The sequence below is a fragment of the Leptopilina heterotoma genome, unplaced genomic scaffold (genome assembly GCF_015476425.1).
Source record: "Leptopilina heterotoma isolate Lh14 unplaced genomic scaffold, ASM1547642v1 Lhet_15, whole genome shotgun sequence".
Lineage (NCBI taxonomy): Eukaryota > Metazoa > Arthropoda > Insecta > Hymenoptera > Figitidae > Leptopilina > Leptopilina heterotoma.
The window spans coordinates 581,730-607,255 of NW_025110867.1; the positions used below are offsets into that span (position 1 = coordinate 581,730).

Genomic DNA, 25,526 nt, shown 5'->3' on the forward strand with positions numbered 1-25,526 from the left:
AGAGAGATAAATGTGTAGAGAGGACCATTACCTCCCTGGGATACAATAAATGTATATATATATATATATAAATATAATTATATAGAACATCATCATCAATATAGAACATCAAACATTTGAGAGATGTCGCGAGGGTTTGTTTTCATTTTTCATCGAAAAAAAGCCTCTCTCCCTTTTCGATGAGACTTGATTTTTTAGGCTAGAAATTATTATTACTATTCATGACATGTACTCGTTTCGAATAACTTCCATGTGGGCTGTTTTTCATTTTTTTCCGTTGACATAAATCTCCATTAGATAAATAAGAATATCATTCATGTATGTCATCTTGACGTTTGTGTAATTTTTTATATTATTATACTTGTACTATTTGTTATTCTTTTTATAGTATTCACTTATTTCTTATTTTTGTTTCTTTCATTTAGTATATTTATACTACTTATTATATACATTCTAATTATTATATTTTAGAATATACTGCCAATTAATTTCTTTAAAGTTCACTTTTTCAATAATTGAATACAATAGAAGTGTATTTGTAGGTGAAAATTTGCTTCCAGCGTCATTGCGCATCTATAAATTGCGTGGAAACCTACTGCGCAGGTAAAAGTTTACCCTACCGTATCAGTGCACATTCAAAGATTGCTTAAAAACCTACTGCGCAGCTGAAAGTTTACTCCAAGTGTCAGTGCACATCTAAAAATTGCGTAGAAAACTTCTGCGCAAGTGCGCATCTTCGAAGAGCGTAAAAGTCCTGTTGCGCATTCTTTAAAGTCTCTTTGCTTTTTAAACTATATTAATAATACTATATAGGAATATTATAAAGACTTTCCATTTTTTAATTTTGTTTCCTATCTGTTTTCTTGGACACTTTCAAAAAGTTTACCTTAATACCAATGTTATTTATTATTATCGGCCTTTTAAAATCAAAGACAAATCGAGAGCTCCTTATATTGTGTTAAAACTTATAATTGAAATTTCATAAGTTTCACACCTTTATTGTTTTATAAACCACAAGAGCCATCGAGTGAAGAGTTCTTCTTCATCCTCTTGTAATAAACTTTTGTGTTAGCAAGAAAAAAGTGAATAATTTTTTTTTTAAATTGTAATTGAAAAAGTTATTTTTTAAAACATAAAAGAAAATATATATAAAGTGAAAAATATTAGGAAATATGTATTAAGATAAAAATAATAAAAAAAATATAAGAAAATAAAGAAAATATGAAAAAAATATTAGAAAATAAAGAAAATATGAAAAAAATATTTTAGAAAATAAAGAAAATTTGAAAAAAATATTAGAAAATATAAATTGAAATAAAATTGGTATCGGAAAAAATAGTTTTCTTTCGCGTATAGAGAATTAATCTTCTAAGGTTTTTTTTCACATTTTTTTATTTTAATAACAAAAAATAATAGGAATTATTTTTTTCTGCCACTATTATTAAAAAAAAAAGAGGAAAATGTTTTTTCCAACCTCATGTAACACGCTTTTCATTAGCATAAATATTAGCGTTTTTATCGTCGATTTGTTAGAATTGCGTGACACGAATGGTGGCAGGTATTATCTTGATAGTCAAATAATTCTGTGGAAGAAAGGCATAACAGCATAACTGACATTTTTATCAAATTTGAGATAACATCAGATTTGTATATATTTAATATTGCTCTTCAAAGTTTAATAGCTGAAAAATCATTAAAATGGTTATTAATGTAGAAAATAATGGAAAACATAATCGCATAATTGCGTTTTTGACAAAAGGAGACCAGCATAATAACATAACTGCATTCAGCTTAAAAAACAATTGACATAATTAAAAATGAAAATAACCTTTATGAATAAAAACAATAAGAATTTTGCAATAAAATGTTTTTAGTAAAATACATTTTTCGTACTTTAGATTAAATATATTTATTTTAATAAAACTGGAACAAATTTTTTATAGCATAAATTGTGCATTTAATTATGTACTTATTTTTAAGGGTATTTCTATTCTAAAAAATTTTGGAAAGTATTTAAAAAAATAAATTGAAAAATTCTTCAAGTTGAACAGTAAAGTAAATTTTTTTCTCGTTTCAATAAATTAAAAACATTTTATAAAAAAATAAATTTTATAACTGAATAAACTCTTATAATTTTTTCTAACGAATTAATAGTTTAATTTGTCTTTGTATGAAAAATTTTTTTAATTATGACAAATCAAACCAAAATAAATTGTGACATTAAAAGTGTCTGAAGTTGGACTCATATACAATCTGAACTTGCATAACCGCATAAGTGCAATAAAACTCATGATTCCGATGAAAAATTATCAAAATTTATATCAAATCGTGTGTTTTATTAAATTTTATAAAAGAATTTTGAAAATATATTAAATAATAATACTAAATGCAAAAGACCGAACAAATCTGTTGATTTTCTGAATTGACAGAAGTGAGAGAACATTAAAATTAATTTATCTCAAAATCATGACAAATGCAGTTATGCTGTTATGCCTTTCTTCCACAGAATTTTCCCTTCAAAGCATAAAATTATTTGTTCGATAACAGAAAAATGATGCGAGAAGAAAAATTATAAAATCATTAAAACTGATTTATCAATACTTTTTAGGTCATACTCATTTTGCTAGTAAATATTTATATATTATTAAAGTATAAGAGCGAATATAACTAAACTAATCGTTATACTTTTAAGATGGAAAAATCTAATATAAACAATATATGAAAAAAACATGTATATTTATAAATTTGTAGGTTTTTGAAAAAAATTCTCGAATGTAAATAATATACATAAAATAATAATAAAATTATAATAATAACGAATACTAATTATTATTTACATATTGTTCATTATAATTGTTCGAACTAATAATTCAATTGTATAAGAACAAACTGCAATAACAATAAATTATAATTAACAAGTATAACAACAAATTGTAGCAGTAATAAAAAAGCTTTTTTTTGCTTTTCTCAATTTTTACGATTTATCTTTATTATAGCACTTTTCACTGCAGCAGGTTTGCAAATCTGAAATTTCTTCTATTCCAGGTTTTTTTTGCATCGGACATAGAAGATAGTCGAATATTCGGATGCTGTAAACATAAATTTAAATACAGCCTCAATTTTTTTTTCTTTTGAGCTTATATAAGAGGCAACAGCGCACTGAAGAGGGTCACTGAGGAAATATTCTCTATTCATCGAATTAATCTCAAAACACCATCCATTTGGAGTATTAGATTATTAGTCTCCCACTGTACATTTTTTCGCCTCGTATAATATTTTCTTATTTTTATATATTTATAAATTTAATTAATTTTAAAAAAAATTTTCTTTCTTCTTCGAAATATTAATTTTCAAAAAAACAGGAAACATGAATAAAAATAAGTCTCATTATAAATTGATGTTTGTGTACGTTTTAAAATCCATACACAACAAATCAATAATAAGAAAAAGTTTATAGAAAATAGTAAAGCGAATGAAGCTTTTCAGGAATTTCACGACAGATGGCACATTATTACCTTTTGATAGTTGGCAGATACATATATCGAGCGTCGGTATAATAGAAAATTTCCTCCCTTACATTTATTCTAATTTCAGCTTCACCTATGATGAAAAAGCAGAAGCTCCGCCTCGATATTACTCTTATGGTAATTATCGGAAATTGCATACAAAATTTCAGACTTTTTTACAAGTCTATTTAGCATAGAAAATGAATCAAATATAGGAAAGGCAAAGTTTTGTTAAAAAATTCTAAATTCGTGTTATTAATATTAAATTTTTTTCTTATACTAAGTTTTTTCTCAATAGATTCTCTGTTAGTTCTTAATCTCCTATAACCCCTGTAACAATAGGAGAGAAAGAACTAACAGAGAAACTTATTAACCTTAGTCATTAATGGCGTAAAGAAAAACTGAAAATTACTCAAGGGGGGAGGAAGAGGAGGTTAACGAGGATATAATTGGAAAATGTATTTAAAAATTTAATTCCAAAGTATATAGAGGCGACAAAAGGGAAGTATGGTTAAAATATCCCAGAGTGCATTTATAGCATTCTTTCCCTTACAGTCTGTCTCGTCACCCCACAGTGGGAAGGTAAACGGGGGGGGGGGGAGAATAGGGAGAAGGAAGTCAAGAAAACACGTGCATGGACACATCTTTCTTTTGGGGAATAAAATCTTATAACTGTGTGTAAAAGTATAGATATATAGTAACGCGCATGTTTGTGTGCGGAGAAGAAGGAAAAAGGGGAGGAAGGGATTCAGGGGCTCTGTGAGCGACAGTGGCTCACCACTCACACAAGTCCAGAGACGAGAGAAGAACATAAAGTGAAACTAAAGGGAGCTAGAGAGGTTCACATTCTAAGCCCTCACACACACACACACACACACACTCTCATACGAAAAATACATCTATATATGTATGTTCACATTTTGAGGAGGGAGAGTCAGCCAACGGGCTCGGCAACTCCCCCTAATACTGCAGGACTGAATGGGCGAGGGGGTGGTATTGGGTCTCCTCACCCCACTCCTCCTACGAGGAACGAACTCACCCACCTACTCACCCATCCACCCAACCGACGGCCTGCCACCCCGCCTGCCCACCCACTGGCCACCCGACTGCCGTCGAGGAAACAACCTGCAACCGAACCAGCATAACCTTTCCTCGAACACGATTTTCATCCCACCAGGAAACACTCAACATTTATTAATATCATCATCATCATCAACAGTATTCTCAATAAACGTGAGTACAGTTCTTTCTTTTTATAAAAACAACCCCCTCTGTTTAATCCTCATTGGCACTAAACTTGGTCGTTTCATGTACTTCTCTCTCTTAACGCCATGTCTCTTTTTTCCCCACTCTCGAAAAACTTCCCCCCCGAAATACAATTTTATTTTAATGTTTGTCTATTATTTCCTCAACTTTTGGCCTTTTTGATACACTGGATTTTATTTTCATGTTTGCATGAGATTTTTTTGTGAGAAAAACAAGAGAGAATATTATTATAGTGATGAAAAAAGTGACAGTAGACGCTCTCCCGCGGTCGTCTCTGCCATGAAGTGAGCCCAAAGTGTATGGGTTGTTTCCCGGAGTTGTGCGTGTATATCGGTTCTCGAGCCATTGGGATTCCATGTGTGGGGTGAAGTTGAATTGTGTGAGTGCCAGTCAATGTATTTGTGTATGTGAACGGCGCGGGTGCGCTGTGGTGTCGAGAAATCGTCTCCACTCTTCTCTCTCTCTCTCTCTCTCCCTCTGAAGTAAAGAATAAAAATGAGAGAAAGAAAAAAAGGAAGGACACATTATTATGTGTGCGGCTTCAAAGAAAGAGAGTGAGAATTAAGAATATGACATTGGGAAAGAGGGGGAGCGATCTATGAGAGAATTATTATTTTTTCATCAGAAGGATGAATTTTGAATCTTGTGGTAACGTCAGATAGTGAGCATTGTGAGTGGGACTTGTGTGTGTGTGTGTTGATTGATGAATTATAAGCAAAAATTGAAGATAGTTAAAAAATGATAATTTGATTTTTAGTTATGCAATAAGGAGCATCAGTTTTCTTAATCAGGATGATGTTTTTTCGTAAGGAACATAAGTGATGTTTAAAGTAAAAACCTAGTGAGTCGATATTTTCCCTAAGGTTGAAAATTGCATAGACGCTAAGCGACTCTCGACCTAACGGAACATGCGACTTACTACATTTTTTCACTGGACAGAAGATTAAGGTCTGTCTTGAGGAAGATGATTTCTTTTCCGAGATACTCCAAAAAGATTATTATCTTTAAGAAAATGATAATGGCTATAATCAAGATAATAATCATAAGATGATAATGGCTATAATCAAGATAATAATCATAAGATGATAATGGTTATAATCAAGATGATAATCATAAGATGATAATAGCTATAATTATCGAGTATAGGGGTGTCTAACTTCAAGAAGATGACGTACATCTTAAGGATGATGATATCGGTTTCTAGTAAAATGATGTCTTCTTTAGAGAGGGATGGTGTCTATTTTTTCAATATTTTTATAAGGTAATATTTACCTTAAGAAAAATTAAGCTTGTCTTCAGGGTGATGAAGGTTTATTAGATAAAGATTTTATTATAACTTAATTTTAAGAAGGATAATAATTATCTGAAGGAAAATGATATGCAATCTTTAGGACAATGTCTATTTTAAAGAAGAAAATAGTTTGTTTTAAAAAAGATGATGTATTGATTAAGAAAGATTTTGTTTATCTTAAGAAAGATGGTGGTTATCTTAGAAAAGATTATACATATGTCTATCTTTTAAAACATACCATGTCTATTTTAAAAAAAATGTTGTCTATCTTAAGAAAGATAATGTCTATCTTAAAAAAGATGATGTCCATCATCTTAAAAAAAATAATGTCTATCCTAGAAAAGATGATGTCCAACTTAAGAAAAAGGAAATAACACTGTTTTTCTGCCGATTATCAAATTGAAACAAAAAACGAATCAAAATTGTTGCAAAGTAACATTTTGATTCGTTTCTTGTCTCAATTTGATATCCACAGAAAAACTGCGAAGTGAAAGAATAGATGATATGTAAGATAGGAAAAAAATATCCACTTTGAGAAAAATTAGGTAGGATAAGATAATGGAAAAGAAACTAAAAGGAATGAATGAAAATTTTTATTGAAATGAATTAAAGAACAACTGCAAAGAGGCAAAAGATAAAAATTTAGTGTACATAGCATCTTAGGAAAAATGGTAATTTTCAAAGAAGCCAGAGAGGCAAAGTGTTTACAAAAATGTGGGAGCAAAAAGGAAGGAATGGTTTGTTTGTATATACATGGTAAGATGAAGCAAAACGTGAGAATGAGAGAAATAAGAAAAGCAGAATGCTAACGAAAGAAAAGAAAAAATTTCTTGTGGAAGGTCATGCTGATTTGTAAAGGACGATCTTAATAAGCTCGATAACGTCGTTTTTTCCTTTATCCCTATAAAAGCCTTTCTCTCTCTATATGTTTTATTTTTTACTTTCTATCATTTCGAATATTTGCAATATTCACAATAATTACAATATTTACAATATTGGCAATGTTTACAATATTTGCAATGAATTGTTAATTAAACCCCTTGATGCAATAATCAGACATATACCATTGAAATTAAATAGACTGCGGCTGGTTCTTGCATCAAGGGATTCAACTACTATAATTAATTGTAGGTTATTACGATTAATTGTAGGTTATCACAATTAATTGTAATTTATTAGAATTCCCAGATAGCTTTCTATGTAAGCTCGCTGAAATATTGCTGCAAGATTGCAGCTGTCTCAAAAAACAAGAAGTTTATTCTTCACCACCTATTAATTTAAAAATACCAGACATAATTCTAAATTATCAGAATTAATTACTAAGTCATTGGACTTAATTGCAAATTATTAAATTGCATTAGACTTAACTCTAATAGATTGTTAATTAATTAATTAATTATTACTAATTAATTATCAACTCTAATTAAATCTAAATTATTATAGAATTAACTTTTACAACAACACCTGCTATTATTAATAAAATGATTTTTCGAAAATTCAAAATTTCGTGTCATCGTAAATTTTGCCAAGATTTTCGACTGTCTTGTCATACTCCACAATGTACAGTGGACATGCAGACAAGGGAGGAATTCTCCTAGTATTATTTGATAATAATGGGTTTATGTATGAGTGAATTTGTGTCCGTGTGTGGCTGGCAACGCTGCATTGCAGCTGCTGTAGCTCGATTTTGAAAGCCAGTGATTCTCAATATGTCCGTCTTGCCAAGTTGCCAGACTATGTACGGGAGAATTAAAAGTTGACAATATTCTTGAAAATAAGAAACATATTGGTAGGTGTTCTGTAGATGAACACGAAGGTGGGTACTTAGACACATACATACAATAATCAAAAAGTTGACGATCATGTGCACATATAGACATAAAATGTATGTATGTGCATAAGCACACAAACATAAAATCTTTGTATATAGAAGCATATAGAGATAAAATGTATGGCATGATCCGGAAATAAATATTACACACAGGTAACTGTTTATATGCTGTCCTTCCGCTTTGCATACATTTTCGGAAACCACATCATTTCTACCATTATGTTATTAGTTCGTGGCTAATATATTTATCGTTTTAGTCACGAACTAATAACATTGTGATAGAAATGACGTGTACAGACAGGAAGGACAGCATATATGCAGTTACCTGTACAGACACAAACAATGGTGCATCCATCTATGTATTTGTTTATACCACGGACACACCTCCCTTTTATATATATATATATAAAATATATATAAATAAAAAATATACATAAAGAAAGAAAAAGAAGGAAAGAATATTTCTTTTTCGTCTTTAAGGAGAGTAAAGGAGTTTTGGCTCTCATACTTTCACGTGACATACAGCCCCTTCTGCGAGTGCACCTGGAATCGACGTGCAGTTGCGCACACTTGACTAATAGTGAGGGGAATATTGATTTATCTGACGCAACCCCTTCCTTTCGTGCAACACTCTTGAACAATCCCACCCATAAAAATATTTATTCCCCTCAACGTAGGGATAGTATCCCACTCCTTAAAATTCTAACCCTCCTCAGATCATCTTTCTACATCAATGTCCCTTTCAACCCCTCCATTGTTTCTCGTCAGGGAGTGGGAAGTTATGGGGTAACAGAGGGGAAAGGAAATTTCTCCTGATGTTGGAAAGAATATTTTCCTTACTTCCTCCCTCCCTGGTGATGAATTTTCCCCTACCCTTCCCCTCTTCACCCCTCATTATCAATAATTTCTAGTTGTTGCAGTTTCCTTTATTTATAGATTTCCCTTTTCTTTCTACCGTTTACTCTCCTTCTCCTTTTTTTCCTTTGTCTCTCTCCTTCTCATTTTGTTTTTTCTTTCTTCTTTTTTTTCTTTCTCTCTTTTCTGCTTTTTTTCTTTTTTTCTTTCTCCTATTTTTCTTCTTTTTCTCTTTCTTTCTTTCTTTTTTCCATGTCTTTATTCTCTATTTTTTCTTTCTTTCTCTCTCTTTTTTAGTATTACTCTTTTTCCTTTCGTTTCTTCTTTGGCTCTTTTTTCTTTTCTTTCTTAGCTTTTTTCTATCACTATTTTCTCTAATTTTCTTTCTTCTTCTTCTTTTTCCAACCTTTCTTTTCTTTTTGCCCCCTTTCTCCTTTATTTTCTCTTTTTTTCGTTTCTATACTTCTTTCTCTGTCTCTCCTTTTTAATTTTATTTGTTTCTTATTTTTCATTTTTTCTTTCCTTCTTTCTTTTTTTCTCTTCTTCTTTCTTTTGTTTATTCAGTTTTTCTTTTCTTTTTTCTCTTGTTTTTTTTCTTTCTTCCTTTTTTTCTCTCACTTTTTCTATTCTTTCATTACAACTTTTTTCCTCTTTCCAACCTTTCGTTTCCCCCCCCCCCCTTTCGTCTTTTGTTATCTCTCTTTTTAGAGAGATATTGGTTTCTCTATTGGTGAGACTTTTGCGTCCGTGGCCAAATTCGTGTCCCCACCCTAGCGGCTAAACTATTTGACCTAAAGAGCTAAAATCTGGTCCAGATATGTATTTTGACTCGTAGATTACAGGAAAAATATAGCGAATGTGATTGCAGCACGGTGCGTCTAGTCAAAATTAAATGAAAAATGATATTACCTCAAATTTTTTTGTTGATTCTGTATCCTAGCCCTATATAGACATATCTTATGAAGAGACGAAAATTGTAAGTTTAGCGCTTTTTTTAACGACCTCAATTACATTTATTGATAATTTTTACATTTTTCAACATATTTTATATCATTTTAAACATATATATAATTACGTAAGAACTTAAAAGTAAATATAGATCCAACAGAGTGATGTATTTCACATTCAGTGTATGCTTTGTTATTGTTTAGTATCAGTTAGCCCCGCTAACATTGATTTTACAACAACGAAACAATAATTTAATATATCATGTACATAATTATACTCTTGAAAAAGCGTGGTTATAAGTGAAGAGTATTGTAAACTAGAGTAGCCCTTAAAAGTTTAAAACCGCTGCCAAGTTGTATATTTTTTTATAATTTTGGTGCTCATTTTATGAACACTTTGCTTCCTCATCTCAGGCGGAAAAGTCGGACGAATGTCGGAATTTACAACCGGCTGGGATCCGCGCCCGTACAGACCGCAAGTACCGACGGTCTGTACCGATTCGGATCTGAAAAAGCAACCGGCGCGGTACAGATTATGCTCCGACTGTCGGAACCGTCTTCCCACTATTGTCAGTACTGGCTCGGTACTGGATTTCTTCCGCCGGCGAATCTTATTCTTCTGCGGCGTCGGAAGAATGACGGATATGTTAAGTCTGTACTGGCTCGGTGCTGGGCCGGATCCGACTGCGGATGTCGTCATTTATTGTCACATTATAAATCACATTATAAATTTATTTTTAATAAATGTGGGGCGCATGATTATTCCTCAAATTTCAATTTCCTAATGTTTAAAACATCGAAATTCTTATCATCGAAACATCATTTCGCATAATTTTCAGTTTTCGAAATTTCATTCAACATAATTTTTAATTTATCGATTTATTCTTTATCCTATTATTTAAATAGTCGAATTGTTTTTTAATATAATGTTTAATATGTCGAAAATTTTTTTGACATACATTTTGTTTTTCCGAATGACTATTTGTCATAATTATTAATACTCCGAATTGCGATTTAACATAATTTTCAAACCTTCGAAATATTATATTACATATATAACTTTCATTTATCGAAATTTTATTTGTCATAATGTTCATTACTCGAATTATCAAGTGACATAAAACGCATTTACTCGAATTCTCATGAGACATAACCTTTAAATCTACGAAATGTCATATTTCAGAAATTTTAATTTATAGAAATTTTATTTGTCATAATTTTCATTTATTCGAATAACCCATTTAACATAAAATTTATTTGTCCGAAATTCCATTTGACATAATTTCCAAACATCCGAATTACTTTTTAACCTATAATGCAAGTCACATAGAAAGTTCATTTGTCCTAAAAATAACAATGAAAAATTTTCATTGTTATTTTTAGGAAAAATGAACTTTCTGTGACTTGCATTATACACGGAAAAAAATCAGCCTAATAATGCATAGAGTCTATTAGTTCGATTTTTACATGAGCCTATTTTGCAAATATCACACAGGAGTTTACTAAAAATGCATGGCTCGTGTGACTTTTGCTACAGCACCATGCGAAAATAGGATGGATTCCAAGCAAATCACGCATGGTAGTGTGCGTGCAGTATACGCAACAGACGCTCATGTGTTTTAGCCCAGTATTTTTTTCCGTGTAGGTTAAAAAGTAATTCGGATGTTTGAAAATTATGTCAAATGGAATTTCGGACAAATAAATTTTATGTTAAATGGTTATTCGAATAAATGAAAATTATGACAAATAAAATTTCTATAAATTAAAATTTCTGAAATATGACATTTCAACAAAATTTTCAAAAAAGTCTTATTTTCCAAATTTTTTGATTTTTAAAAGTTTAATATCTCCGGTCAATATGGACGAAAAATGTTCAATTAGGGCTCAAAAGATGCGTCTAAAAAGACTCTACAAAATTATGGAAAAACATTTATAGGTATCCTAACATTTTTTTAAAGTTATGGGCAAAAAATGTTTTTTTGGAAATTTAAAAATCCAAAAAAAATTTAGTTAAACTTTATTAATCTATCACAAAGTACTCTCACTTTATGTCCGCAGGTGAGATCTACAATTTAAAAAAAACTTCAACCCAAAAGCTCTTCATGATTTTAAGATATTTACTCTCTAAATTTGAATCAGCGAAAAGTCGCTGATTCACCAGCCCAGAGTATGCAGCTGATGAAATAGCGTATATACACTGATGAAACAGCGTATATCCCAAGTGCGAAAACCAACGCGGCCCAACACTGGCCCAGTATTGGCAAAGCTGGCATCGAGACTTGGCAGACAATATTGGCCCGACTTTGCGCCGACTCTTGTGGTGTTAACCGCGGTTGGACGTCGGCAGCCAGATCTCGGCAGACATTACTGTCCCAATATTGGCACCAAATCTCGGCAGACATTAATGGCCCATTATTGGCAGCCAGATCTCAGCAGACATTAATGGCCCAATATTGGCTGCCATTACTCCCCCAGTGTTGACAAAATTAGAAAAAAATAAAAATAATTTTTTTTTATTCAATTAACTAATTAATTTATAACATTTATACGGCTTATTTCCCTAATTTAAACGCAAACTTACAAATATTTGAAAAATTCTTACCTCTCGCGGGGATCGATACCTGAACCTGACGCTCCACAGCCTAACACTCTGACCACTCTGCTACTCTGACTTGAAGTCGAGGAAGCAAAAGGGTTCTTATAAGCTACACTACACTGGCCAATACTGTGCCATTATTCGGCCGAGCTACGTCCCAATATTGGCAATTATAATTTGCCATCATAGATACAAAATGATAGACATTAATGTGCCATTCTTGGGCCAAGCTACATCCCAATTCTGGCAATTATATTTTGCCATCAAAGATACAAAATGTTTGCCATTAAAGTGCCAACAATGAGCCATTAATGGACCGATCTTCGTCACATCACTGGCAATTGAATTTTGCCATTAAAGATTGATCAACTTTGCCGTGAATGTGCCGTTATTGGGACAAGCTACGCCCCAATACTGTCAATTATAATTTGCCATGAAAGATACAAATTTTTTGCCATTAAAGTGCCAATAATGAGCCGATCTTCGTCACAACACTGGCAGTTGTCTTTTACCATTAAAGATTGATCAACTTTGTCGTGAATGTGTCATTATTGGGCCAAGCAACGCCCCAATTCTGGCAATTATAATTTGCCATGAAAGATACAAATTTTTTGCCATTAAAGTGCCAATAATGAGCCGATCTTCGTCACAACACTGGCAGTTGTCTTTTACCATTAAAGATTGATCAACTTTGTCGTGAATGTGCCATTATTGGGCCAAGCAACGCCCCAATTCTGGCAATTATATTTTGCCATTAAAGATACAAAATTTTTGCCATTAATGTGCCTTTAATGGGCCAATCTTTGTCACATCATTGGCGATTGAATTTAAAAAAATTTTAATATCATAATTCATGGTATATTTTTAATATTTAATTATTATCTGAAAATTTGACTAGAATCCATTTTGAAATCAATTTTTACTACAAAATTCTACGAGAATTTAATTATTTAAATGCAAAAATAAATAATTTATTGAATAACTAAATGTTTCTTAAAATTGAATTATGAGAATTAAATTTTAAAAAACATTCATTTATTCAATAAATTTTCTTAAGGAAATAATTTGCATCATTTCTATTTCTTAATTACAATTGCTTTAAGAAAAATTCAAAGATTTTTAAAAAATGAAGGAAAAAAATGTTTATAAATTCTATTTGTCAATTGCAAATATTAATTGAAAGTGAAATTGAAAATTTCTTAATTTTTAGATAATAAAGGAAAAATTTTACTCAAAAAAAGGTTTCTGTAACATTTATTTACGAATTTCTTTAATTGTAAAATTATATGAAAACATTAATAACTTCTTTTTTAAATTAATACTTAATTAAACTTTTTCAAAAAAATTAATTCTTTAAAATTGACAGTTAAAAATATAGAAAATTCAAAGTTTCAAATATTTTAATTTGAATCCTTTTCAAGCTTATTCAATTATTTAAATACAAAATAAATAATTTATTGAATACCTGAATGTTTCTTAAATTTCAATTCTTATAAAAAATTATACCAAATTAAAATGGCATTAATGTGCCTTTAATGGGCCGATCTTCGTCACATCACTGGCAATTGAATTTTCCTATTAAAGATTGATCAACTTTGACAATAACGTGCCGTTATTGGGCCAAGCTACGCCCCAATACTGGCAATTATAATTTGCCATCAAAGATACAAAATGTTTGCCATTAAAGTGCCACTAATGTGCCATTAATGGGCCGATCTTCGTGACATCACTGGCAATTGAATTTTGCCATTAAAGATTGATCAACTTTGCCAATATTATGCCGTTACTGAGCCAAGCTACTCCCCAATACTGGTAATTATAATTTGCCATGAACGATACAAATTTTTTGCCATTAAAGTGCCAATAATGAGCCATTACTGGGCCGATGGTCGGCACATCACTGGCAATTGTCTTTTGACATTAAACATTGATAAACTTTGCCATGAATGTGCCGTTATTGGGCCGAGAGCTGGCCCAGTCTTAAAAAATTTGAAATTCTGACCATCGGCACCATCATTGGCCCAGTAATGGGACGTTTTGGTTACCAATAATGGCCCAGTAACTACTGCTAATTCTCGGCAGACATTACTGCACCAATGATGGGCCGTTTTTGCAGTCTTGGCATTTCGCACTTGGGCACTGATTTTCCAGCGTATATACGCTGTTTCATCAGCTGCATACTCTGGGCTGGTGAATCAGCGACTTTTCGCTGATTCAAATTTAGAGAGTATGAAAATGTGATGTTTACACACACACACACACATACGGAATGACATTTTTTAAAAATGTCATTTTTGAACTTCTGAGGTCGAATAACATAAAGATATGTCAAAAAATCGAACTCGAAAAATTTTGGTATTACAATACTTCCTCTATGATGAAGTAAAATGATATAAAATATGTTGAAAAATGTAAAAATTATCAAAAAATGCAATGGACGTCGTTAAAAAAAAGCGCTAAACTTACAATTTTTGTTTTTTCATAAGATATGACTTTATAGGGCTAGGATGCAGAATCAACAAAAAAATTTGAGGTAATATCATTTTTCATATAATTTTGACTATAGACGCACGGAGGTCTATTTCAACATTGAGAGCTGAAATTTTGCATGCTGGTGTATATTTACCCGAATATTACAGGAAAAATATAGAGAATTTGATATGCAATAATGGGGAGGGGAGATCAATATATTTGTTACACTCAGCATAAAAATGGCGCTAATGTATGTAAAAGTTTGTTACATGGGGAGGGGGGGGGGTGTAAAATGTCAAAAAAAGCGTTACGCAATTTAAGTATGGCTTTTTCTATTCTTTCCTTCCAACTTTTTCTCTCTTTTCAACTTTTTGTTTCTGTTTTCCCCTTTCTCCTTTATTTTATCTTTTTTCCTATATACTTCTTTCTCTATATCTCTCCTTATGCGTCCTCATATGAGGAAGCTTTGCATTCGTGACGATTTTCAATTTTTCAAAAGAATATGAACTCATTTTCATCTAGAACATATGTATATTCAAATCTGAGCAAATGTCCAGAGGTATGTGTGTGTATGTGTATGTCACAGAAAATTGTGTACAAATTATCTCAGACAAATTTTGTTGGATTGTCCTGAAATTTTGCAGGTTTACTGCAGTCATTAATACCTAAAATCTGACACAAGGATTTTCAAAAATATCTACAAAATTTTTTTTATACAATTTTTTTTAAATTCAGAAAAATTTTTTTTGTGTATTTTTTGAAATAATTTTTTTATTTGTTAATATTTTTGTTAATTATTCTGAAAAATACATTCCTGACAAGAAAACGAATCGATTGATGTATACAAAGTATATATTTTATCAAAATTTATAAAATTAATAAATATTTTTTTCTAACACACGCACCGAAAGTACACCATTTCCTACGTGTCAAGCGGGAGAAAAGTGTATGATTCCCTGCGAGCGGAAGGGAATGTACATTCCCTCCCGGCTAGTGACGTCACCGGGAGGGAATGTAACATTCCCTCCCTGTGAGGGAGGAAAAGTAACTTGCTTTCTCGGTAATATTATTAGGAACGTAGTATAAATCAAAGTATGACCATTGGTGAATCAGTTACGTGAGTTACGTCAGCTAAGTGACTTACGTAACTTATGTGAGTTACGTAAATGGTGTAGTTACGTAACTTACGTAAGTGACGTAGTTATGTTAGTCTTTCGAGTTACAAACAATAAATGATTTACGTAAGTTACGTAACTGACGTAAGTTACGTAAGTTACGCTACTTGCGTAATCTTACGCTCTTTGGGTCAGTTCAGTTATTTCAAGCTTTTCACAAACTTTCAGTTACCACAGTTGTAACTATACAGCCCCCAGCTACAACTATACATTCAAAAGTAACAATCAAACTGCCGCGTTTGTACTTTCGGTATACGTGTGTTAGAAAAAATAGTATGTGCAACTCGGGAGGAAAATTGATTTCCACTCGTGTTTTACAGTTCTCGGCTTCGCTCGCAAGCACTCGCCTTCGGCTCGTTTGCTCGCTACGCCTCGAACTGCAAACTACACTCGTCGGAAATCATCCATTTCCCTCCCTTGATGCACAATCTACTATTCTTTTTCACAAAAAATTCAAATTTTTTATTTTTTTCCTAATTTATTTAATATTATGATATACTATTTATATACACTGAAAAAACCTAGGTTCAAATTGAGTAGCCTACGCTACTCAATTTGAAACGCAACAAAAATGAACCTCGTAGGTGGCGCCACGTTATATGGCATTTAACATGGGCTCATTTTGAGTTGCAACAAAAATTAGTCCAGGTTTTTTTTCGTGTCCAGTTTTTTTTCTCAATATATTGAGAAAGCTAAATGGTCATAAAATGAAAAACTTGTTTTAATTTTTCTTTGTTTTTTGACATTTTTTATTTTCTCTTTCCTTCTTTCTTTGTTTTTCGTTTTCCCTCCTTTTTTTCTCTTCCTTTCTTTCTTTTCTATTTCTTTCTCTCGTTTTTAATTTCTTACCTTCTATTTTTTACTCTCCTCTCTTTTTCTTCTCTCTTTGTTTTATCTCTTTCTTACTCTCTTTTTTCTCTTTCTCGCCTTTCTTCTTCCTCTCTCTTTCCTTCTATTTCTATCTTTCTCTATCTTTACTTTTCTTTCTTTCCCTTTTTTCTTCTTCCCTTCTATTTTTCTCTCTCTCTCTCTTTCCTTTTTTTAAGCCTTCTTTCTTTTTTCTCTCTTTCTATCCTACATTGCTTCTTTCTCCTTTTTCTCAACCTTCCTTTTCTTCTTTATTTCTCTTCTTTCTTTATTACTTTTCTTCCTTCCTTTTCATAATCCTCTCTCTTTTTCTTCGTTTTTTCCTTGTCTCTCCTTCTACACTGTAAAAAAAGGGAGTTAAATTTTAACTCCCAAGGGGATTCTATAAAAGTCGCATCCATTGGGGAGTTAATGCCAGGGGAGTTAAATAAAGAGAGCTAAAACTTCACACCCAAATGCTAACTCCCCAAGGAAAAAATAACTCGCGCGGGTGTTGAATGAAGGGAGTTAGAAATTAACTCTCTTTTGGAGTTGATTTTTAACTCGAAAAATTTCATTCCCAACTCCCGAGTCCGTTAACTCCCTAAATTTTTTACAGTGTATTGCATTCATCTCTTATTATTATAAAAATTTCCCCTCATTGTTTTTTCTCATAAAAATTGAGGACGTAGGGTAAGGGTAAGAATTTTCCTTTGATCTCTTGTTGCACCAATTTTCCTTATTGTTTTTCTAATGAAAACAATGTGAAGAGAAAGGAATGAGTTTTCCTCTGATTTGCAAGGATAGGGGACGTATTTTCCTCTTTCCTCATTGCGTTCAACACTTATATGTAGTAGAAATCCCCCCACCACCACCATTTCCTTACTTAAGTGGTGGGGAGAGTTTTCCCTCTGATCACTCAAAAGAGGGGGGAAGGAGAATTCATTCCCTTCAAGTGGTGGTATTTTCTCCTCATTGTTTTCCTTTCTTCATGGAAACTGGGGAATTTTGAGAGAGGGGAGGGGATCAATTTTCCTCAAAACTAAAGAGTTGAAGGTATTTCCCCTCTGTTTTTTTGAAGAATGTGGGGGGTTGCTCTCTCTTTCTCGATGGCTAGTAATTTCCCCTTTCTTCAAGGAGAAGACCTCCCCCTCCTTAATTTTCCCCTTCTTTCATGGACAAGACCTCCCTACTCCTTAGATTTTCCCCTTCCTTCAAGTCCTCCCTTCTCTCCAAGTCCTTGTTGAGAAAGGGGGAAAGCTTCCTTGAAAGAAGGAGGAGGAGGAAAGGGAGAGAGGGGAGGCTCTCCTCCTTTGAAGGAAGGGGATAGTTTTTACTCCTAAATATTTTTTTTCTCTTCCTTCTTGGAAGAATATTCCCCCTTCCTCTTTAAACCTTCCCCTTTTTTAAAGGGAAGGGGAATCTTCTCCTCGTTTTACGGTGTTATATTGCTGTCCTTCTCCATGTGTGTAAAATGAATGAAGGAGGATGAAACAAAGGAGAGAGAGAGAGATGGTGTTAGGGGATGATGATGATGCTGCGTCAGCTGGTTCCAAAAGGGGGAATCTTCCTTCTCGATCAATATAGAACTCGCCTTCTGGATCCATGGGACAGTGTAGCTCGCTTGTGTATGTGCGTTGATGGTGCGCAGGAGAAATGAGTTTCAGCAAATTTATATAGTGTGTGTGGGGGAGAGGATTTATTTCGTTTCGGCGACTCGATCGAAATCAATTTTCAGCTCCACTTGCAGTTCCCTGCTTGGACGCAGGGACAACCATCATTCCCATACACGAAGTAGGTAATTGCGGTTGTTACACGCCAGAGGTGCATTCATGAGTCGCCAATTGCAGACGATTTACTTCCGGACCACTTGAATTTGCATTCCCTAGAGAGAGAGACAGAGATGATCGAAAGATAAAGAGAGAGAAAGAGTGAATTCACAGAACATGTGGAGCAGCCTTTAAGGGATAATTTAATAGTTTCAGATAATTTCACTATTTCACTTTGGATGTTTTTTACCTACACTTTTTACAAACTTTTTGAAGAGTCATTATTTGGTCAGTTTGTAAATAGTAAATAGAAAGGGAAGATTTCCCTCATGGTTCACTGTATGTACAGTATTAAATAATTGTTCAAGTGGATTGAAAAAACTTTATTATTTGTTTCATTTAGATTCTCATCTGTTTAACTTAGGTTCTTGTTTGAATTGAGCTTCTGGTTTATTTACTTTTCACTTTTTTAATCATCAAGGTCAACGCATTGTAGATTCCTAATCAGGAACGCGAATCGTTATTGTAATCATGGACAAAAAACGACACTTCTATCCTTCCGGTTTGACGCCGTTTTTATAAAGTCATGACGCATCTATTAAAATGTTGTTAGTTCATGGCGTATGAATAAACTTGTTTGCTACGGTTTTCAGAAATGTGACCGCAAATCTTCCGATTTGCGGTCACTTTTCTGACAACCGTAGGACTACAGTCCTACGTAACAGAAATGCTACAGCATTTCTGTTACAACCTTATTAGTTCGTAGCTAACATTATACACCCAAATGCATATATGCTGGTCCTTCCGGTCTGATGCGGAATTTTGAAAAGTCGTGTGTCATTTCTATCAAATATTCTTAGTTCGCGAGGTACGAATGTTTATTTATATGTTATGAACCAAATACATAAATAGATAGAATAGACAGAATAAAAAAATAAACAGAAGGACAGCATATAAGCAGTTACCTGTACGTCACGAACTAACAACACTATAGATGTGTCACGACTTTTTAAAACTCCATCAAACCAGAAGAAAGGAATTAAAGCTTTGGACTGTACAAACAGGAAAGTGAAAACTAAAGCTCGATTCACACATTACTCATATCACTAGTTCGGTGATTCACCGCACGTGATCACCATTAAACAATTTAGCGGTTTCTGTGTATGAATTTCAAACACGAATAATGTGTGAATTATTATCTATATACACTGGAATAACATACATATATACATATATCGACTTCAAAGTAACGTGAGTCCCCTCAGCTAATACTAATTTCAGTACAAAGGCGCGCGCACACACACACAAAGAAACATGCTTATATATATTCCCAATAGTGCCGTAGTTTTGGGTAAACCACAACAGCATAGAACCAAAATCCCGAAGGCGGTGTGGCATGTATTTCAAAGCTCTATAGTAGAAAGTACCAGTTTCAAACCAAATGAGAATTGAATCGCAGTGTGTCGCTGCAAAACTTAGTGAGGCAAGGCAGTAACGACTTTGCAAATGCTATGAGAAAGAGAAAAGGGGGGGGTAGTAGAGTGCCATAGGTAAAATGAGTAATTGGGTGTCTGCTTTGAAAAGGAATATAAAGCACTTTGGAAGTAATTTTAGGGGGGAGAGTAGGTACCTCCTCCGGAGGGGGGATAACGCACTCTGTTGATGCAATACGATTAAAGTTTAGGTTATGTATGCCTCAATTCGAATTAGTCTCAAGTTTTAAGTCGTCTTGAGTTTCTCTCTCTCTCTCTCTCTCTCTCTCTCTCTCTCTCTCTCCTCTTTCTTTTCCATCCCCTTAATACTAGATAGAGAAAAGGAAAAACAAAGTTTTAATTTATAATGCGAAATAAAAAGAGGAATTTAATTATTATTGCTTTAAGTACGTTGTATAGACGTAATTTTACACCTCCTTTGCTATAATTAAATTTTCAAATAAAATAAATTCTAGTTCGTAATTAAATTCTTTAATTAAATGTATTTAAAATTTGTTGTTAATTGCATTTTAATCTACAGGAATAGTATAATAGTAATATTAATAATATATAATTATATATTCTGTATATTTTATATTATATAGTAATTTTATAACATCCTAATTTTATTCGCAATAAATACTTTGGAAAAAAGTAGTGGCAATTATATACAGTAGAATTGAATAAATAAAAAACAATATGCAATTGGAGGTAAAAATTATTAAAGAATACAGAATTTTACAAATATCCGCACCTTTCTCATTCATTCGATTCTCTTTTAATACCTCTTTCTCATTTGAGAACTGAAGAAAAATTGAATACAACACATTGTCAATAATATTTTCTAAAAGGATTTACAATTCAGAATATTTATGACCGGAAAAGAAAATGGGGAGTAAATCTCCCTCAAAAATGAAGGAAGCTTCTTTCCCTTCTACATAAGCTTCGAATTATTGCGGTACTTTTATAAAAGTAAAAGAAAAATATATTTTCTCTTAACAATATTAATAATATAAAGAAAAAATATTAATTTCCAAAAAAAATAATTTTTTTTGTTGACAATGTGATGGTTACGAAATGAATTTGAAAAAATCTGCGATAATAAGAATATTATAGTATTAGAAAAAAAAAAATAAAAATCTTAGACAGTATAAGGTTGGAAAGGAAGACTTATCCTGTAATTTAACGGTACATCAGGTAACCGAGGGAACGTTGTACAAGGACCCAGGGGGTGGTGTTGGGGTGCAGGAGGAGGAGGAGGATCTCGAGGGTCTCTTTTAGAAGAAAAAAAAATACAGTGGCTCTCAACTGAAATACCATTACGATGGAGGGTGGTGGACCGGGAATCGGTCGACTCGACTGCTATGAGGATATGTTTAAGGAAATAACGAGGAAACTCTATGGCGAGGATCCCGATCACAGAAGTAAGTTATTCTCGATGTATTTTGAATTTGAACATTTGGACTAAATATTTTTAAACGAAAAACAAATTTAGAACAATTAGTATTTACTAAAATCATCTGCATTACTCGACCTTATGAAAAAAATACGGTTACTAGGTTTTTAATTCACATTTTCCCTAAGGATATCAAATTGAGGGAAAAAACGAATGAAAAATGTTGCGAAGCAACGTTTTGATTAGTTTTTTCTTTGATATCCTTAGAAACACTATGTTTGTATAACAGATTATTGTTAATAGTAATTATCTGTTTATGATTGCAATCATCTTTATTTAATATCATCTATAATTGGTAACATCTTTATTTAGTATCATTTGTAATTAATAACATCTTTAATTAGTATATCATCTGTATTAGATAAACCTTTTCCAACTGCAACAAATGAATTTATTGTTGCACCTAATTGTCATCATTTTCATTTGGTATCATCCTTAGTAGTTAACATAATTATTTAGTATCATCTATATTGGTTGCAGTTTCCAAATTTATTATCGTTCCTGATTGTCATAATTTTTATTTCGTATCATTTGTAGAAGTTGTTAACATCTTTATTTACCATCATCTGTATTTGTTAATTCTTTTTCAATTGGAACACATTTATTCCGTACAATCTGTAACTCTTATTATCTTTGTTTAGTATCATCTGTATTGGTTGAAACTTCAGCAGGTGTAGCAGGAAAGATTCTTGTTGATCCTAATTGTAATCATCTTTATTTAGTATCATATGTAGCTTTAACATATTCTTCATTTAGTATCATCCGTAATTTTTAACATCTCTATTTAATATATATCATCTATGTATTTATTAATTCTTTTCCAGTTGTAGCAAAATAGGGTGTAATCTGCAATTATTAACATCTTTATTCATATTGGTTAAACCTTTTCCAACTGCAAAATTCCAACAGTAAACAATTACACTAAATAGATATATTCATTAACCCAATGGAGATAATCATTGATTTAATTACAATAACGGGTAACAAAAAATAATAGAAGGAAAGTGCAAAGAAAAGATGTATCCTCACGAAATTAATTGAATCTGTAACTCGGTCTTGTCAAAATTAACATATAGATTCCTCAATTGGCGGGGCATTCCAAATCCCTATCATTAGTGTGCGTTGGGCTCTCAATTTTGATTGCAGTGATTAATGTAATCAATAGCTAATACTAATGCTAACATAGCACGTAGAGCATTTGGAACATTGTACACATTGCGGGTACTCGATACCTGTATCTTCGTAATATGTACTGACTATCCAAGAGCTTCAGACTAATTGGGATATCAAGCACCCCCAGCTACTTGTCAGGAGACACACTACTTGCCATGTCATCGCTAATGCACTTCCCCAACTATATATATATATATATATATATATATATATATATATATATCTAAATATACAATTCCGTACATTTAATATATATATCTTGCTTATACATTTTATTATCATTTATATCATTAATATAATTTCTACCATCTCTTCTGTCCCAAACAACCTAAGTAACCGTATTTTGTATTTTCCACAAGGTCTTGATTTTATAACCTAACTTCATGCGGAAAATGTTACTAAATTATTTTTAGTAACTTTTTACTTTGGACAAGAGATCTTATTTAGTTAACAATTTTTTTTTTCGTATCAAATTTATTTTCTATTGTTAATATTTGTTGACACCAATTAGTACCATCCTTAAATGGTAAAATGGCTCTTTTTTTTAATAGCTTCAAGTGTGCAAAACGAATTCGAGACTTCGGTGAGTTATAAGACTGAAGATGATACGGACAATGGAGGCGATCTCAGTGATGATTGGACATGTGACGAGGAACCACTTAAGGGAACTGACGGCAGCAGAATTGCCGCCTATCACTCCACAAAAACCACCTGGCGATGTTACGAGTGCGGTGAGTTTCGATTTTCTTCTCCAATTTTTCGAATTTTATTATTAAGAAATTTTTCCGCTTATTCTCAGACTTTTCTTTTCATTAAATGACAATTTTGGGTATTTCGGGAGATTAATTTCTGAATTAGTCAACCATGTTGTTAATTAACATTCGATTCTAAATTTTTTCGTTAATTTTGCTAATTCTCTTTACACTGTTTTAAACTTTTTTTTTATCATTTTTGATTATTTTTACCCATTATTACCCTTTTTATCCTCTTCATTCGTTTTTATCCTTTTCTTACCCTTTTACCTCATTTCTTACTCTTTTTACCCCATTTACCCCCTTTTTTGTCCCATTTTTATCTCTTTTCCCCCTTTTAACACCAGTTTTTCGAATTTTTGAACCATTGCAATATTGCTTTTAACCAGAACACTCAAAATCAGTCTCTTGGGTGACAAATACAGAAATTGATCCTAATGTCAAAAATTTAGAATATTTACCAGTAAATATTATCAGTGGTCTATAAATTTTTAATTTCTAATCAAACTCTAATTATTATCGTGGGAAGAAATTGATAAACAAAAAGTGATGAACAATTTATAGACTACTCAACGAACTCTAAAGTTTTTTAATGCAAAAAGATAATTTTCTGTTTGAAATTTGAAGTTGTGCTGTAAAATACTTGGGTTGGTTGATTGGTGGGGTATGTATATTATACAGAAGTGGGAAGAATGAAAAATATTTTCCACCGCCTCTTGTACAGGTGACTTAATGGGAGGGGGTCCTAGAGAGGTAGCTGAACATTTCGTTGAATTGCATTCCTCGAGGATCATTGGGGACGACACGAGGAATAGACATCATTCGACCCGTAAAGATTACCTGCACAACGAACTGAAACTTGAGGACGTTGTTACCTACCTGGAAAGGGTGCGAGATAGGGCCGAAAGATCTGCGCCACCTTCACGTAGAACCCAGGAAACACAAACAGTCCCCGCGACTTTACTTCCTGCCACTTCCACATTTCTATTACAAGAATTACCATCAGCACCATCGATCTCTCAACATTTACATCAGGTAATAAAATAATTCTCAAAACAAAATTATTTCCAAAAAATAATTAACTCCGAAGCTGTAGTAAACAATAGTGAATTTTTTAGGGATTAATCAAGAAAAAAGTTACAGTGTTTTTTGTGTAAAAGTTTTAGTTTTTAGAAGATATTAGCATCAGTGATGAATTTTATAGCGAAATTAAAAAAGTTTTTATGATAGTGAAGTTATAAGGAGATGGATGCATCTTGTTTGTTTTTTTTCTCAAAGTGAAATGTTCCGTGTGAAATTTTTGTTTGTCCTATTACTGTAGGGTAGTCACGTGGGATATAAGGAGAGTGCAAGAAATGTAAAATGAAAATACACAAAAAAATGAAAGCAAAAAGGGAAATGTTATGCATCACGCGAATGACCAGTAACGTCAACGAGAATTTCCCACGTGTCACTGATTTCCCAAGAGTCGTTGTATGCAACTCCCTCTCAAAGTTCTATTCCTTTCAAATCACCACGCACTTTATTCTCAAAAACAACGATCCTGATGGATATTATTTATAAACCCTTTGATCTTTTCTGAAAAAACATTATTGACTATTCAATCTTTTTTGCAAGAGTGAATCAAATATTTTTTGTAAACAAAGTTGTAAAAGATGTAACTATTTATCTTTCTAGAGATTCATAACGAATGAAATAGTATGATTGTCAAAATTCACAAGAGAGGGAAAGATGAAAATTTGTTTGAAAGCCAATCTGTTGACTCTTGTTGGAACATTATGCAGAATTCTATTAAGCCGCATATATATAGGTTTGTTCCGGAGTCTGGTAAATTGATTTGGCAGGTGGCCAAGCCACTTCATTGGGCAAACTCCTTTTAACCCTCAACCAAACAGAGGAGTTTTATTGTCTCGTTGAAAATCGAATGAGCTCCAAATGGACTTAACGAAGAGGCAACTAAATACCTACTCTTAATCGGACTCTGTTTCCTTTTTTTTGCTTCTTCTCTCACGCTACAAAACAAACTCTTCTCTAGAGACTCTTAAAACGATTGAATCCTCCTTTTCTTTTTAAGGGTTTTTTTATTCTCTTGTATATCTACTCCCTCTTGAAAACATTC

General features: G+C 32.4%; 1 protein-coding gene across 2 annotated transcripts in view; it reads left to right on the forward strand.

Annotated features, from left to right (window-relative positions):
* Positions 1–4,325: 4,325 nt before the first annotated feature.
* The window catches only part of LOC122498438 (protein charlatan), a 28,882-nt gene continuing 7,681 nt past the window's right edge, over positions 4,326–25,526 (forward strand). Inside the window, exons 1-4 of one of the 2 annotated variants that reach the window (XM_043606159.1) lie at positions 4,326–4,739; positions 21,224–21,450; positions 23,207–23,386; positions 24,132–24,442. In XM_043606159.1, the coding sequence (XP_043462094.1) occupies positions 21,351–21,450; positions 23,207–23,386; positions 24,132–24,442 (591 nt within the window). In that variant the 5' untranslated portion in view covers positions 4,326–4,739; positions 21,224–21,350. The remainder of the gene's footprint in view (positions 4,740–21,223; positions 21,451–23,206; positions 23,387–24,131; positions 24,443–25,526) is intronic. The other variant, XM_043606160.1, reaches the window with a different exon arrangement.